The 17,624-nt window shown below is 44.7% G+C and overlaps 1 protein-coding gene across 3 annotated transcripts in view; it reads left to right on the top strand.

Annotated features, from left to right (window-relative positions):
• ALDH5A1 (aldehyde dehydrogenase 5 family member A1) overlaps positions 1 to 10,387 on the top strand; it is a 49,772-nt gene extending 39,385 nt beyond the window's left edge. For all 3 annotated transcript variants that reach the window (XM_036994360.2, XM_073224720.1, XM_036994361.2), the window contains 3 exons: positions 4,017 to 4,186; positions 7,023 to 7,081; positions 8,421 to 10,387. In XM_036994360.2, the coding sequence (XP_036850255.2) occupies positions 4,017 to 4,186; positions 7,023 to 7,081; positions 8,421 to 8,626 (435 nt within the window). In that variant the 3' untranslated portion in view covers positions 8,627 to 10,387. The remainder of the gene's footprint in view (positions 1 to 4,016; positions 4,187 to 7,022; positions 7,082 to 8,420) is intronic.
• Positions 10,388 to 17,624: the final 7,237 nt, after the last annotated feature.

The following is a 17,624-nucleotide window of genomic DNA, read 5'->3' as shown; positions in this document are numbered from 1 at the left end:
GCCGGGAAGCCCTTATCCCAGAGACTTTGTCGTTCTTGCCAAAGTGAAGATGCAGACATCGCTCTGTTGAGGGCACCATTTCCTAGGACTTGAAGCAGGTAGGAAGGATTGAAGATTTCCTTTTTTGGAGTTAAGTAGAAAACAGCTTGTCTGAAAACAATCCATTGTGGTGGCTTTAATATACATTATACAGTCATAGGGTAAACTCTAGGGGAAAAACTTGCGCATCACATTTAATATGACAAGTAAACAGCAGAGCATATTCTACTTACGGGCCATTAAGTATGTTAAATATAATTATTTTTAGAGACATAAATCGTAGAAAGGAAGCCATCTTTGGCTAATGGGGATTTGTTACAGACAATGGACTATGAGAACATTGTAGGGGTGACAGTTTTAAAAGGGTGAGCCTGGATTGCAGAATGCCCAAACCTATAGTTATCTTTTCTGAAATCTATAGAATATTCAGCTGAGGATGGGAGGATAGGGAGGATGCCAGTGGGCAGAAAATTGGGATGAATTTCCAGAAGGCAGAGGGGGTCATGTTAACAGAAAAGTCAAAGCAGAGGAAGCCTGCAGAGGAAATGGGCACCATTTTTTAGGATGGCACCTTTCTTGAAATGTCAGGGGTGGGAATAGGAATGGGAGGAGGAGGGTAATGCTCTTAACTGGTTATTCTTTTGCACGGTTTTCTGGGTCATTCCCACACCACTCCACACCAGTACATACAAGACAGCAGACATGTGCTCTGGGCAGGAAAATACCTTTGAAGAAATGTAGCGGCCTGCCTAGGAGAGCTACAGCTTCAGGACTGCGGGTAGGCGCACCGGAGTGGGGCGTCCCTGCGGTCACTGGCCTCTAGGGATGGGGGCTGCCCTTGGAGTGAAGCCGGCCAAGTCAGAAGAACCCCAGGCTTGCTGTTGTCCCTCTTATTCAGGGAACAGACTAGAAATAGCAGAGGCTGCGCATGCCAACCACCTAAACTAATCAACCCAGTCCTTCATTAGAAAGATGAATAGCCAAGGTCATGACATTTTTAGGGCAAACCCTCAGCACGTAAGAGGAAATATCAGGAAGAACAAGCAAAACCCTCAAGGAAGCAGATGCATCTGGGAACAGAAAGGGGTTTTCTAAGAATCTAATAGTGTCCTCCAAGTTTTGAGTAGATAGTACATCTATAAAATAGAAGCAGGTTGTAGGAAAATGAAGTGATGAAAACAAAAAGGACTTTTTGAAATCAAACACATGATGGTAAAAAAATTTTTTATTAAGGTATTCTTCATATACACTCTTAAGAAAGTTTCACATGAAAAAACAATGTAGTTACTACATTCACCCATGTTATCGTCTCCCCTCCACACCCCACTGCAGTCACTGTCCATCAGTGTAGTAAGATGCCACACTCATTATTTGCCTTCTCTGTGCTACACTGTCTTCCCCATGATCCCCCCCACACCAAGTGTGCCAGTCATAATACCCCTCAGCCCTCTTCTCCATCTCCCACCCCTCCCCCTTGGTAACTGCTAGTCCCTTCTTGGAGTCTGAGTCTGTTGCTGTTTTATTCCTTCAGTTTTGCTTCGTTGTTATACTCCACAAATGAGGGAAATCATTTGACACTTGTCTTTCTCTGCCTGGCATATTTCACTGAGCATAATAGCCTCCAGCTCCATCCATGTTGTTGCAAATGGTAGGATTTCTTTCTTTCTTATGGCTGAACAGTATTCCATTGTGTACATATATGTACCACATCTTCTTTATCCGTTCATCTACTGATGGACACTTAGGTTGCTTCCATATCTTGGCTATTGTAAATAGTGCTGCAATAAACATAGGGGTGCATATGTCTTTTTGAATCTGAGAAATTATATTCTTTGGGTAAATTCCAAGGAGTGGAAGTCCTGGGTCAAATGGTATTTCTATTTTTAGTTTTTTGAGGAACCTCTATATTGCTTTCCACAATGGTTGAACTAGCGTACATTGCCACCAGCAATGTAGGGGGGTTCCCCTTTCTCTGCATCCTCACCAGCAATTGTTCTTAGTCTTTTTGATATTGGCCATCCTGCTATGAGGTGATATCTCATTGTGGTTTTAATTTGCATTTCCCTGATAATTAGTGATGTGGAAGATCTTTTCATGTAACTGTTGGCCATCTGAATTTCTTCTTTAGAGAAGTGTCTGTTCAGATCCTCCGCCCATTTTTTAATCCGGTTATTTGCTTTTTGGGTGTAGAGGTATGTGAGTTCTTTATATATTTTGGATGTTAATCCCTTGTCATATATGTCGTTTACAAATATATTCTCCCATTCTGTAGGATGCTTTTTTGTTTTACTAATGGTGTCCTTTGCTGTACACAAGCTTTTTAGTTTGATGTAGTCCCATGTGTTCATTTTTGCTTTTGTTTCCCTTGCTTGAGGAGATGCATTCGGAAAAAAGTTGCTTGTGTTTATATTCAGGAGATTTTTGCCTATGTTGTCTTCTAAGAGTTTTATGGTTTCATGACTTTGATTCAGATATTTGATCCATTTCGAGTTTACTTTTGTGTATGGGGATAGACAATAATCCATTTTCATTCTCTTACATGTAGGTGTCCAGTTTTGCCAACACCAGTTGTTGAAGAGGCTGCCATTTCCCCATTGTACATCCATGGCTCTTTTATCATACATTAATTAACCATATATGCTTGGGTTTACATCTGGGCTCTCTAGTCTATTCCATTGGTCTGTGGGTCTGTTCTTGTGCCAGTATCAAATTTTCTTCATTACTGTGGAGCTTGACATTGGGAAGTGTAACCCCCCAACTTTATTCTTCCTTCTCAGGATTCCTTTGGCTATTTGGCATCTTTTGTGGTTGCATATGAATTTTAGAACTATTTGTTCCAGTTCGTTGAAGAGTGCTATTGGTATTTTGATAGGGATTGCATTGAATCTGTAGATTCCTTTAGGCAGGATGGCCATTTTGACAATATTAATTCTTCCTATCCATGAGCACGGGATGTGTTTCCATTTATTGGAGTCTTCTTTAATTTCTCTTAAGAGTGTCTCACACCACCATCTTTAATCCTCCTATAAAAATTCTTTTAAAAGTCAGTTGATGAAGAAACAAAATGAAGTAGAGCTCTTAGATTTAAAGGAAAACGGATGAAAAATACAACAAATGCCGAAGATGATGGGGATATGCATTTAATAATAGGAGCTCTAGAAAGGAGGAATTGAGATAGAAAAAAGAGCAGTATCAAATAAATAATAGAAGAAAGCTTATCCCAGGTAGGGAAAGTAACAGTTCTTCAGATTGAAAGCATTCACCAACTGCCAAGTAGAATGAATAAGAAGAAAAACCCAGATATATTTTGCTAAATTTCAGAATGTCAGGAACATACAGAAAGATCCCAGAAGACAGGCTACCCACAAACTTGGCTGTTCAAGTAGAACTGCTTTAGAATTAGACTTTTCATCAGCAACACTAGAAGTGCACAAGTGCACTCAAAATTCTGAAGGAAAATTAGTTCAGATCACAATTTCATCACCACCAATACAAAGTAAAACACCAGACATGCAGGGTCAGAAAAGTCCAAAAGTAAGCCATTTTTAGTGCACCTTTTTTAAAACAACAACTTGAGAAGAGTGGATTAGAGTAAAATGATAGTGAAGTCCAGGAGACAACATGGGCTCCACGATTCCTGGAAAAAACGAGGAATACAGTGAGAACAGATCCCAGGAAAACCACCTGGCCTCAGGCCTGGAAGGACACCACTACACGGCAGGCCATTCAATAAATAGGAAGATCAAGGAGCCAGAAGGCAAAGACCGGGGAGAGGGCACCATTGTACACACCATGTGCCCTCTGATGGTCTCTGTATCTGCATATGTAGAACTAGGGTATGTTTTAAACCTATTTTCAAAAGAGAAAAGAGCAAACCAGTTATAGTTTTCTGCAGTTTAAACAGTTTAAGAGATTGCATCATTTCCAGAGTACCCCAAGCAGCCTTCCCAAAGTCTCTTCTTTTTCTCTTCGTGCAGGTAGAGAAACACGTGAGTGATGCCATTTCCAAAGGGGCCACCATTGTGACAGGTGGGAAGCGACATCCACTTGGAAAGAACTTCTTTGAGCCCACTCTGCTCAGCAATGTCACCAGGGACATGCTCTGCTCTCATGAAGAGACTTTTGGACCTCTGGCACCAGTTATCAAGTAAGAGCATTCAGCTGGTAGGAAGATAGGAGAACGTATAGAAAAAGGAAACCTAGAGAGAATTTTGGTTCATGTGCTGTTGTAAGGCCTGGGTGGGTGTTCTTATTGCCTATTTAGACCACAAAATTACCAAATTCTTTGCTTTCTTACTTCTTGCTTTCTGCTGAATTCATCTGTCTTTTTAATGGAATACATCTTCAAAAGGTTCTTTCAAGGAGTCTGTGGGAAGTGAACTTTCTGGGTTCTTACATGATCTTTTCTCTCACACTCACAAGTAAATAATAATTTGCCTGGATAAAATTATAGATTCAACTCTTTGAAGATATTACCCCTTTGTCGACTTATTTCCAGGGTTGTTACTGAGAAGTTAAGGTCTGGGTCTTTCCCTTAAAAAGGATCTACTTTTTCTCTTAGGACACTTTTAAAATATCTCATGGTCTTGGATATTCTTAAGTGTTACTGGTGTGACACATTATGGGCTTTTTTCATTCTGAGGTCCTTATGTCTTCCTTTAACATCTAAAGTGTTTAGTCCTGGGAAATTCTTGGTCATCGTTTTTTCCAAATATTTCTTTCCCCTCCACTTATCCTCTCCCAGCCTTCTACAATGTCTACTGTAGTAATATGTCTACTTTCATCCTCCACTTCTCTGAACTCTTTTTCATCCATTCCTGACGTCTTCTGAGATACTCCTTTCCCTCCATCTGCGTGTGTAGCAGTTCATTATTCAAATATACCCATTCTACCATCTAACCCATCCACCAAGTGGCTCTGCCCCATAACTGATCCTTCCTGCTTCATTGTGCGCCCTTCTTTTGAGGTGGATACTTACCCTTCTCTTACGTTTTTATCCCATTCCACTATCTGCCTCCTCTAGCATAGGTTACTCTGATATCTTAATCTTGGAGCTCTTCAGATGGCCTATCAATTTCTCTGAACTCATCTTTAGACTCTTGAACTGTTAGCTGCTTTGTCTGGTAGCATCTGCCTTGGAATTGCGGTAAAAAGCGTAGAGTTTAGTTTATGTTCCTTCTGGTACATTTAGAGGACAAAGGGTCAAGCCTCAGAAAGGAAGCCTCTAGTATTAAAACCCAGTCTCAACACCACTCCTCCTGCCCCAGGTGTCCTTTACTCCCAGGGCATTTTGCAGTTGCCTCTCTCGTAAGGGATTCCAGACTAGAGGCCCCTGTCTTGTGTGGCTGCCCGTACTTGCTTTGGTATCACTCTGCCAGCTGCCTGAGTTCCCTGCCTCCCTGAGCTGGCCTTGCTGCTCTTCTGCCCATAGCAACAGGGATCCAGGTCTGTAGGCAACAGCATCTGAAATTCACATGTGTGAAGGGGGAGGCGCAGGCCCCATAAGCTGTGGCCCTTCCCACCCTCCGTGGATGGCCCCTAGCTTTCTCCCTTGAGGCCATCATTCTCCCCAGGATCCAACTACCTTCTTGTCTTTTCCAGAGTGTCTTTCATTTTATACCATCTTTCTTATCATATCCTTTGTCAGCTTTGTTACCATCTTGCTAATGAGATTTATATATTAATCCTCCACTGGGGAAAGGGACCACTTGAAGAACTTTCATCATCTTTGTTTCAATAAAAATTTTTTTACCTAGAATGTGAACCTGGCCTTTTCAAAGAATCGAAAGGATGCAGTGATTAGGAACACAGACTTTGGAGTTGAACTGGGTGTAGATTCAGGCTTTGCTACTTCGTACCTGTGTACGCTCAGACGAGTAAACCTCTCTGAACCTCAGGGTCCTCGTACGGAGAAAGGGAGAAAACTAGGACCTGCCACCCAGGGTGGTTTTAAGGTTTAAATGTTTAATGTATGTAAAGCACTTAGCACATTGCCTGATACCATTACATGGAAGCCATATAATTAAAATTTAGGTCTGGGATAAACAGTTGTTACCAGTGGACTCTAGTTTCACCCCCCTCTCCTGGGACGGAGTGGAGGGACACAGCTCCGATGCTGTATCACAGCTGAAAAGTGAAAGTCCTCAATGATGCCTCAGCTGCAGGTGTGATTAGTGCATTTTGAGGTCCAGAGGGAAGTGATGCCCTGTTTTCCTGTTCTGTAGCTAGAAAGGGTTGCTACCTGAGAGTGGAGAGACAAGCCCTGGGAGACACAGCTCAGAACAAGGAATCCTCAGAACAACTGATTCTCCTGGGGTCACCCTCCTTGGCCTTCCCTCCCCAAAACTCTCTTCTCTCCAGCGTTCATCTTCTATTGACAGGGCCCAGGGCAGCCCAGTCAACTCTGCCTGGTGCCATTAAAGTTCCGGGGCAACAGAAAAATGCCTCAAATCTTGTTCCAAAACTGAAATGATAAAGCTGAAAGACAGTGCGCAGGGCTTCAGTGCTGCTGCCATGCTTTCATTTCAGAGGACGGAGCCCTGGCGCCATCACTCTTGTGTGCAGCATAAGTGGTACGGCCGACAGCAGCCTGGGCCCCAACTTCCTCTGGATGGTTTTCTTTCTACTACATTACGGCTGCTTTTAAAGTAGTTGTTATGATTGTATATTCTTAGTAGGTGGCGAGAGTACTGACCCTTGAAGGCATTTTGTTTGACGTGGTGGCTTTGGTGCGTTTCCCTGCACACTGGCCTGCTTGTCTCTTGCTCTCTCCTGAGGGAAGAACCAGTGCCGGCTGGTGCAGCTGGACTCGGACGTGGAATCATCATGCAAAGAGGTGCTGTTTTCTTCTGTGATCTGCCCTGGGATCTCTTTGCAAAACTCCAGCTTATCATTGTTTGGGAAACTAACCAGGAGAAAAGACAGCTGGTTTTTTTCACTCCCCTCTTACACGTCTTGCTGATGACCCATCTTACCTTTGGCAGGTTCGATACAGAGGAGGAGGCTGTGGCGATCGCTAACGCGACTGACGTTGGGTTAGCAGGTAGGCCTCACCTTGCTGGGTGGCAGTCATGCTCACTTCTCAAGCTGATGCTGGAATTTGCCTTCTAAATATTGCACTGGGTTTTAAGAAGGAAACATCATTGGCACATGTGTTTAGCTGCTTTCCAGGCTTGTGCAAGTTGTGCAATTCTTTTGTCATTTCCCCTTGATGCACCTGGTTAGACCTAGGAGAGCAATGGGAGCCGAGGCTGTGCAGCTAGTTCCAGGTGGACAACTGCACACACCCCTTAAGTCCCATGTTCTCAGGGGCTTGGTGTCTGGAAATCCCAAGTGCTTTCCCCTCTATTTTGCTCCTGGAAACCTGAACTGAAGAGGAAGCACCAGACCAAGGGCATCAGCAGAGTGTCAAGGATGGCGAGAGAAGCGAAGATGCCTTTTGCTGGTTGGCCACTATTCTTTAATGAGGAGGTGGTCAAGGCAGCCACGGTGTGCACCCTATTACCCTGACAAAATCATACGTGCATAAATGCACTCGACAAATCTGTTTGGCATCCACAGTGAGCAAAGTACTGAGGAAGATACAAAGATGTAAAGATAGAGCTGCACCTCTATAGAAGCTTCCCATCTGGGGCTAAGAGAACTATTTATAACAAGAGAAAGAGTGTGCTGTCCCTCGCCCCATGCTGTCTATGCCAAACAGTTACAGAGCTGGTGTACAATGTGCAGAAGAGCCCCTGTGGCTCTGAGTTCAGCATTCCTTTCTTTCATTCATTGGGATGATGGTGTAGGAAGCTGTGCTCTAGACTAGGTCATCAAAGATGGGCAGGATTCTGATTGTGCAGAGATTGGAGGAGATAGATTCTGGGCCGAGAGGATCAAGGAAGTTAAGAGTGAAATAAGAAAGGGCAAGGAGAATTGACTGAGGAGTTTAGAGACAGTGGTTGGTGACTGGAATGATGGAAAGTAAAGCTGGAAATGTTGATTGTAACCACCCTAGGGAGGATTTAAATACCTACTAGGAGTCTAACCTTATTTTATAGATAATGAGGGGTCACCAGAAGGTTTGGCAAAAATATCATGAGATTAACCTAACCCAGCAGGATAGATTGAAGAGTAGACTTTAGGAGCTGGGAGGTTATTGTTACAGTCCTGGTGGGAGGTGGTGAGAGCCCTCATGAGAATGGAACAGAAGCAGAAAGGTGATTTCCAAAGGTCTCGAATGAGCAATGGAGAAGACCAAGTTGGGGCTGTATGAGGGAGGAGTGACTAGTGACTAGTTCCAGCCAGGTGACTAGACAGATAGTCATCAGTGGCATCCTAGGCAATAGACATGTCCTTAATAACTGTTCCACATGCTCTGTCCTTTATTCCTGTAACAGGTTATTTTTACTCTCAAGACCCAGCCCAGATCTGGAGGGTGGCAGAGCAGCTGGAGGTCGGCATGGTTGGCGTGAATGAAGGGCTGATCTCCTCCGTGGAGTGCCCCTTCGGTGGGGTGAAGCAGTCTGGCCTTGGGCGAGAGGGGTCCAGGTATGGCATTGATGAGTATCTGGAACTCAAGTATGTGTGTTTTGGAGGCTTGTAGGATTCTTCCTTTTTTTAAAAAAAATAAAAAAGCAAGCTTACGTCATATATGAGGCCATTACCATACATTATTTTAAATAAACTTAGAATTTATTGGAATTAATGATTTTTTAAAGCTCATCCAGTACTTATGATCTTAGGCGCCCCTCCCCTTACCTGCCTAGGGGCCAGTACCTGTGGCTGGTCTGTGTCTGCAGAGTCCCCGAGAGCCCTCGTTGGGTTTATAATGAAACCCTGAAGCCCCACCACAACCCCAGGTACCTCGGGGCAAGGTGTGGAGTGAGGCCAGCCAGCCCGTGGGGCCCCGTCACCCAGGGCAGTGGCGCAGCCATCTCCCACGTGGCTCCAGGACTTAGATGCAGAGGGCTGCAGGGGCGTCCCCCGAGCAGGACTGGCGGGCTGGTCACAGGCACGGCACCCTGGCCACCTGCCAGCGCAGCCTGACACTCCTCGCCAGCTAGTCAGGGATGTTGATACAGAGGCTGAATCAATCACTTTTCCAACTTCTGAAACAGCAGAGTTGCCTGTGTTTCTGTGAGGAATGAAGGAGCCACTCTGACTTTTTCTGGACCCATTTTTACACTGAAGTCCTCATCTAAATTTACTACTAGGAAATTATGTTTCCATTTCTGCCCTATTTTCAGTTTCATTAGTTTCCTTTGGGAAATGAGCATAAAGCAAAGAAGAGTAGAGGCAAGTGGGATTTTTTTTTTTAAATATATTTTAACAACAAGAATTAGAGAAGGACCGTCATTAGACCAGGTGTTGGCGAACTATAGCTCACAAACCGGATCTGGCCTGCCACCTGTTTTTTTACAACCCAAACCTGAGAATGGTTTTTACATTACCAAATTGTTGGGAAAAAATCTGAACAATATTTCATGATACATGAAATTCAGATTTAAGGATCCATAAATAAATGTTTATTGAAACATTTAATACCATACCCATTTACCATATGATCTATGGCTACTTTCTTGTCTGAGTACTTGAAAAAGGCCTACAAAGCCTAAAATGTTTACTCCTTGGCTTTTTGCAAGTTTGCCAACCCCTAATCTAGGCCGAGAGGGAGATAGATATTAATCTTCCTTCATTTTTCAAGTATTATTTTATCTTACTAAACATTCTATGTAAAAAAGCATTGCTCCAGTGAGTTCTCATCAAGAACTTCCCAGCAACTATCACATAACTCAAATGAAATTACCCAGATAACAGGAGCCTATGGGCAAGAAAATACACTTCTCAGTTTACTTTCCCAGCTGTGCAGGGGGCCTCACTTAAAGAACTCATCTGCATCTGTTATCAGTAGCTCTTTGAATCTCTTTTAAATATGATTTTATGGCAAGTATTGTTTCCATGTCTACCTTGATTCTTATGGAAAGATTCTATGAAAATAAAGATCAGAAGCAATGCAAATAAATGTTCTTTGTTAACTTACATTATTAAATTGTGCCACATGACTGACTGCCTTCTCTGAAGTCAGGAGGCTGTAGTTTTACTTATTCATGTGCAGCTATTTTAGATAGCACCTTACTTGAGTGTAACTTCTATGCTGTGATTTTTTTTGTGCTGTGTTTTATGTGATAAAGTTTTAGAGTAAGTGTAGTTGGAGATGTGGAAGTATTTTGCTTTGAAACATGCACGTAGCTCATTTTTCCAGTTTTTTATAATTTTGTAAATGCCTCAATGTCTTGTCAGTAGAGTTGTATGAGTGTGTAATTAATAAATGTTGAATTAATGGAATTTTCTATTTCTGCATTAAGGTTTCTGTTTATGTTTTTTTTTCTTGCCAGCTCATTATTTGAGTTTGTATTAGGTATCATTAGGCCAGTTCAGATATGCAGGGGAATATGTTGCCCCAAAATAGGACAGTAGGAGTTCAGGACATGCCATCTCAAAATACGCTGCTTTGGCATAAGGATTATTGTGAGCTGAAGGCATTTGAGATGAAACAGATGTTAGAAAAGCTCTCTGCCCTCCCCCTATTTGCCTAAAAGCAGGACTTAAGTTTACAAACTGTCCGCCTTCCCCTGCCTGCCTCCACCAGGAAGGACAAAGTTTGGTCCCAGAGTCAACTCTAGACCCTATTGGCATCACTGGGCACCAGAGGACTCTACAATAACAGATTTTATTGACTAACCTTTATCTCTGCCCTTCAAAGCCTACAACTCATTTCTCCACAAATTTATTGTTCTTTGTTGAAGATGCTTTGTAAGCCACTTCTTTGAGTTACTCATTTTTCCCTGGTATCTCCCATGTATACATGGGGTATACATGTCGATAAACTTGTTTTTCTCTTGTTAATCTTTTATTACTGGAAAGGGTCTCAGCTAAGAACTCAGAAGGGAAAGTTATTTTTGCACTATGGGTGAAAGGCACTCCCTCCCCAGCAAGTGCTAGTTGGGAGTGCCTTGGGCCTGGACATTCTGTGCTCCGGCACCTACAGGAGGGCATGCCCCAGGGTTTGTGCTCCTTAAACGTTTGTTGAGCTAAGTTGAGAATTGACTTCATTGGCAGGTGTGGCTGCATAAAGGTGTGTACTCCAGCTTTCCCAAATTCACCACTCTCTGTTCTACACTTGCTACTGTTATACACTATGTACCTTTCCCAAAATTTGAGGGAGGCTTTTGATACAGAAACGTATGAGGAAGAAATTTTCTGAAACCCTGCTATTCAGATATAATCACTGTTAATTATTTCAACAGTGTGTCTTATATTTTCACCAAGTATTCATTTGTATTTTAAGAAATTTCAGCTGGCCTCATTGAACCTGAAATTGCAGCATTTGGCCTTGGGCAAAGATAAGGTTTTCAGTAGAAGAATGAACAGTTGTCATACATCTCACACTGTCATTACATTTATTTCATACATTTCTTTTAACTTGTATAACTCCAGGGAGGGGAAATCCCGGGGCAAAATACCTTTGAAACTGTAATCAGTCAAAGGGAGAAATAAAGTTCAAGAAACCCAATTATTGCTCACAGGCAGTTGTCCCGTGCCTCTCTCGACCCAGCTGCCGCAGCAGAGTGAAAAACCCCACCTTACCTCTCTGGCCCCTCTCTGGCCTTTGTAATTACCTGCTGATATGGAGATGGACTGCTTCTCTCCCCTCCTTGGAAACACCTATTGATATGGAGATGCACTAAAGCCAGATGAGAGGTTCTGGAAATATAGCAATTTTACCCACAAGCCACCCCTCCAGAAATCTCACCTCACAATGCACATGTTCCCCATCTTCTGCAGTGGCCCCTGTGCAAGAAAACTGGAGCATTGGAACCAGACTAATAACATAAAATCATGATAATCCTCAAGCTGGAGTATCCATCTAGGTTCAGAGTCCTTAAGTCCATAGATTGTCCATCCCACAGGCAGTCAGTAGCTGAACAGGTAGGAGTTCAGAGCAATCATAATGCGGCAGCTGCAGCCAGAAGGCAGTGCCAGGCCACAGGGACTGTAGAATAACCTTAAGGGCAATAGGGAAACACGTTTTAATGACACCAACATAGGCAAATCTTGTCCATCAGGTAGGATGCATGCAAGAGAGTGCTCCTGTGACAGGACAGTGGCAGGAATGGGGTCTCATCCTAGTCTAGCACCAGACTCATCCCCCTCCCTGTGGGAGTTACAGATGGGTCAGTGTATATATAGGGCTACGGGAGACATAAAACTTCCCTGTAAGATGCTCTTACCTCCTGGAAGCTGGCCTTGTGTGTATTCCTGGAGTAACAGCAGAGTGGCCCTCAAAGATCGTGGTATGGTACTGTGGGAATTGGGCATGAAAAATGTCACCTATAATATGGACCCCCCAGGGCCTAGATGAGGAGGTGTTTACTGTAGGAATGAGCAATGTGGTGCTGCACACAGCTCCCACATCTCTCTTTGGGTCCCTAGTGAATACTCTTGCCCCCCACCTAGGGCAACCCATAAGCGAGGCTACAAATACTTTCACAGATCTGGGGGAGGTTGAAACAATAAGGGCATGGAGGGAAGTATGGGCCATGACTGAAAGGAGAGGTGCAAAAGGCCCAGTGAAGGTCTTGAATACCCAGATGTGGGCTAATTTGATAAAGGCTGGGGTAGTGAAAGAAAAGCTTGATGGGCAGCCCAAAAGAATGTTGTTAGAACTATGGCACCAAATAAAGCCAGAGCAGCAGTTCCAGGCCCTGAGGTCTGGGACACAGAAACCAGAGTCAAGGCCTCATGCCCGGCCTATGTCCCTGCAAAACTTCATAGGAGCCAGTAGTTAGGATTCATCTCAGCCCTCACCCCAAAAGGAGGTCCACTGGGCATTGCAGTTGGACTGAGGGGGGACCAAAGTCCCCACCTTGGGAGGACATGGTGGGGACCAGAGGCCACATGTCAAATTTGGAATTCATTTGTCCCCTGTGAATGTACAACGTGTTCTGGCACTGGTGGAGACAGGAGTTGAGTGTTCTCTGATTGATGGCAACCCTAGGTGTTTTCCCAGGACCCCTGGTGTGATAGATGCTATGGAGGTAAGGCAATTAGAGTGAAGAAAGCCCAAATCTCATTGGGAATAGGACATTTACCCCCAAAGGAGTATATGGACATTTCTCCCATCCCTGAATATATTTTGGGGGTAGATATGCTGCAGGGCCTGTGCTTACAAACCCCTGCAGGTGAGTTCAGACTGAGGGTACGTGTGGTAAAGGCAGTTCTGAGGGGACATGCTAAGCACCCACCTGTTGCTCTGCCTGTACCTCGGCGGGTGACGAATACTAAGCAGTATAAATTGCCTGGGGGCACAAGGAAATTGGAGAAACTCTACAGGAGTTGGAGAGGGTGGGCATCATAAAGCCCACTCATAGCCCTTTTAATTCCCTAGTGTGGCCAGTGAGAAAGCCAGACAGCTCCTGGCGTATGACTGTAGACTACAGGGAATTGAATGAAGTCACACCCCCTTGGCCTGCTGCTGTCCCCTCTATAGCAGACATTCTGGACACCCTCAGCCACGAGCTGGGAATGTATCATTATGTAGTAGACCTTGCTAATGCTTTCTTCTCTATTGACATAGCACAGGAAAGCCAGGAACCGTTTGCCTTCATGTTGGAAGGCCAGAAGTGGACATTCACTGTCCTTCCAGTGGGGTATATCCAGTCCCACCATCTGTCACTGACTTGTAGCCCAGGACTTGGCCTCATGGGAGAAACCGCAAACAGTGTGGTTGTATCACTATATTGATGACGTTATGCTCACGTCTGATTCTCTTTCAGATTTAGAAGGGGCACTTCCTAGACTGTTGCAACATCCACAGAAAAAGGGATGGGCTGTGAACAGCACCAAGGTTCAGGGACCTGGTTTGTCTGTGAAACTCTTGGGGGTTTTCTGGTTGGGTAAAACTGAAGTTGTTCCTGAAGCAGTTATAGAGAAGATCCAGACTTTCCCCACCCCTACCATTGTGGCAGGATTACAAGTTTTTGGGTCTTTTGGGCTACTGGAGAGTTTAACCCCCCCACTTGGCATAAATTCTGAAGCACTTATTCTGGTTGGTATGAAAGGGCATCAGGAAGGGCTGGGATGAGGCATGTGCAGCTGCTTTTACTCCTGCCAAGCAGGCAGTCAAGACCATACAGGCCTTTAATATAATGGACTCATCACAGCCTTGTTCATGTAACTGAAATGGTTATGGATAGGGTCTTTGGCAGTGGCTTGAATGTACACGCTAACATATTGGATTCTGGTCACAACTATGGATAGAAAAGCAACCGGCTGCTGTGTACCCCACCTTACTGGCTGTGGATACCCATCAGCAGAACAGCTCCGTCCAAGGTAATAACCACCTATCCCACCGCAGGGTGGGTGTGAAACTGGACCCAAAGGCCATGGACTGGCGTGGCACTGTCCCACTGGCCAAATGGGGCACATATCTACAGTAGCACAGCGCCCTCTCTACTATAAGTGGAGAACTCCAATGCTTATTGGGGGCCAGTGACCTATATCAGTGGAAAGCAGGAAGAACATGCTTTTGAGCCATTGATAGCCAAGACTCATTAGGACTGAAAAGCCCCTATACCTGAAGATGCTGGCCCACAGACAGCTCTAGTGGGCAGTCACCACTGAAGTGGAGGGCTGTGGCTTTCCATCCTAAGATTGAGACAATATGGATGGAGGATGGAGAGGGGAAGAGCAGCTAATGGGCTGAGTTGCAGCCAGTATGGCTCGTGATCACCCAGGAGCCTTCCCCCATAGTCGTCTGCACTGACAGCTGGGCCATCTATCAGGGCTTGACCCTGTGGCTACCATCATGGTATCATGCCAACTGGATGGTTGGTCCCTGGCCCCTTGGGGGCAAGAGTTGTGGCAAGACCTTTGATCAGACTAAGACCATTATTGTATATCAAGTGACTGGCCATTTGCCTTTTGGCATCCCCAGGCAATGATGAAGCAGACACATTGGCCCTGGTACACTGGCTGGAAGGAAAGTCTGCCTCTGATGTGGCCCAATAGCTTCACCAGCGTTTGTTGCACGTAGGGCAAAAGACAATGTGGGCTGTAGCCCATCGGTGGGGCTTGCCACTGACCTTTGAAGTCAGCAGAGCCCGGAAGGAGTGCCTTGTGGGCTCTAAGAGGGACTTAACACCGAGTCCCACAGCAACATGGGATAATAGTAAGGGGGCCAATACCCCTTGTCAGGTGGAAAATAGACTATATTGGGCCTCTGCCCATATCAGAAGGATATCGGTATGCCGTGACTTGTGTGGACACGGCTACTGGACTATTCCTCGCTTTTCCTGCAGGTCGTGCAGATCAGCAAACCACCAAGAGGGGCCTGGAGCTTCTCTTTACAGCCTATGGCCGGCTGCAGGTGACTGAGAGCCATCAAGGCACCCACTTTACTGGACATGCATTACAAGAATGGGTGCAGCAATTAGGAATAAAGTGGAAATTTCATGTACCGTAAAATTGTACCAGGGCAGGCCTGATAGAGAGGTACAACAGTTTGTTGAAAAAATCTGGGCTGAAGTCAGACACTAATAGTCTACGGGGTTGGTCAGTTCGCCTATGGACAGTGCTGTGGCGTTTGGATGAGTAGCCCCGTGAAGGAGCTCCGAGCCCCGTGGATGTGCTCACACACCTTGCCGCCTCCCCTATACAACTGTGCGTCCAAACCAAAGAGGAGCTACTGAAGCCAGGATACGGCAGCAGAGCAACATCCTGCTGCCCGCCCTACTGCATTAAGCCCTGGAGACACTGCTGAATGCACATGCCCTGGACATTTTGACACATAGACTGGTGATGGCCGGCCCTTCTGGCACCTTGGGGGAAAGGCCTGGAAGCTGACCTCCTGTGTATTCCTGGAATAAGCAGCTGAATGGCCCCCAAAGTTCCCAGTAGTGTACCCAAAACGTCCAGGAAGTAAGAGCATCTTGCAGGGAAGTTTTATCTCACAGTGCATGTACCTCCCATAGCCCTATATACTGACCCCTCTGTAACACCCACAGGGAGGGGGGTGAAAGTCTGGTCACTAGACCAGGACGAGATCCCATTCCTGCCACTGTTTTATCACAGGGCCACTCTCTTGCATGTATCCTGCCTGATGGACAAGATTTGCCTATGCTGGTGTCATTAAAGCATGTACCTTATCACTCTTAAGGTTATTTTCTCCTAGTCCTTGTGGCCTGGATGTGCCCCCCTGGCTGCACCTGCCGCGTGATGACTGCTCTGAACCCTCGGCTACCGCCTGCCTATGGAATGGACGAGCTATGGACTTAATCTGCATAAGACTGAACATAGCTGAATCCTCCAGCTTTAGGATTGTCATTTTATTGCTGTTGCTATTGTTATGTCATGAGTTTGGTTACAGTGCTCCAGTTTTCTGGAAGGGGAATGAGTAGATGGTGAGGCGAGATTTCTAGAGGGGTGGCCTGTGGGTAAAATTGTAAGATTTCCACAATATCTTGCCTGGCTTTAGTGCATTTGCATATCCTCAGGGGTGGAGAGAAAGTTCATCTCCATGTCAGTGGGTAATTACCTGGGGAACTGAAGGCGTGTCTGCACCTGAGAGTTTAAGGGGAGGGGCTGGCTGGCTTCTTCCTGAGCAGAGGGGGAAGAGGGCCCTGGACTGCAGTTTGTAAGCAATGAACAGGTTTTAAACTTTTTTCCTCCCTTTGACCGATTTCAGTTTTTAGAGGCATTTTGCCTCGGCATTTCCTCTCCCCAGACTTACACTCTTTACAGTTTTTCTTCTATGAGAAAAGAAGTCCAAGGCGCTATGAAACTGACTAATCATTATCAATGACTTTGCCTCTGTTGGCAACATAACTACAAGCATGAACTGTAAAAAGTTCAGGAATTTAAAATCCTAAAATTTCATTTATAGTTGGCTAATTATGTATTGTTAGCTGACTAAAATTAGGTCTAATGCAGGAGAGTTAGCATCTACTTAAAATGCAGATGGTCATGGCTTTTTTATTTCGGCTTAATTTATAAAACATAAATAGAAGATCTAGTCCCAACGCCTCAATAACCTGTTTCTTTTGAAGATTCACTTAAAATAGTAACTATTTTGGTGCCTGGTTAAAAAAAATAATAATGTAAAGCCTAGCCCAGAGACAACATGGTCCTGCATGAAATCAAGCTGACAGCTGTGCGCTACTAAAGGCTCTGATATTCTATGCACCCTCTCATTTAGGTCTCAGATTCTGAACATAGGTAGGCTTCAGTTTAAACAGTTCTGAAATTTGAGGACTCAATCGACAAAATAAAACCACAATAGTTTTTTCTTGCTACAGTGATCCAGTATACTGGTGTTAGGCAGGGAAACAGATACGAGCCAGGTGGAAAGAGAATAAGGCCAGGAAAGCCCAGAGTTGATAAGTTAAAACTCAAAAAACCAGGAGCAACTTGGCCTGGAATGTTTGAATATTCCCCAGATAAAGGAGGGTACCTCAGCATAGCCCATGTCTTTATTGTGTTAATCATGCAGGCCTAGCTTATTTTTTTAACTTCACCTATATGCTCCTTTTTTCTCCTTCAGC

The sequence above is a fragment of the Manis javanica genome, chromosome 16 (assembly GCF_040802235.1).
Source record: "Manis javanica isolate MJ-LG chromosome 16, MJ_LKY, whole genome shotgun sequence".
Classification (NCBI taxonomy): Eukaryota; Metazoa; Chordata; class Mammalia; order Pholidota; family Manidae; genus Manis; species Manis javanica.
This window is presented reverse-complemented; position numbering and strand designations above follow the sequence as displayed.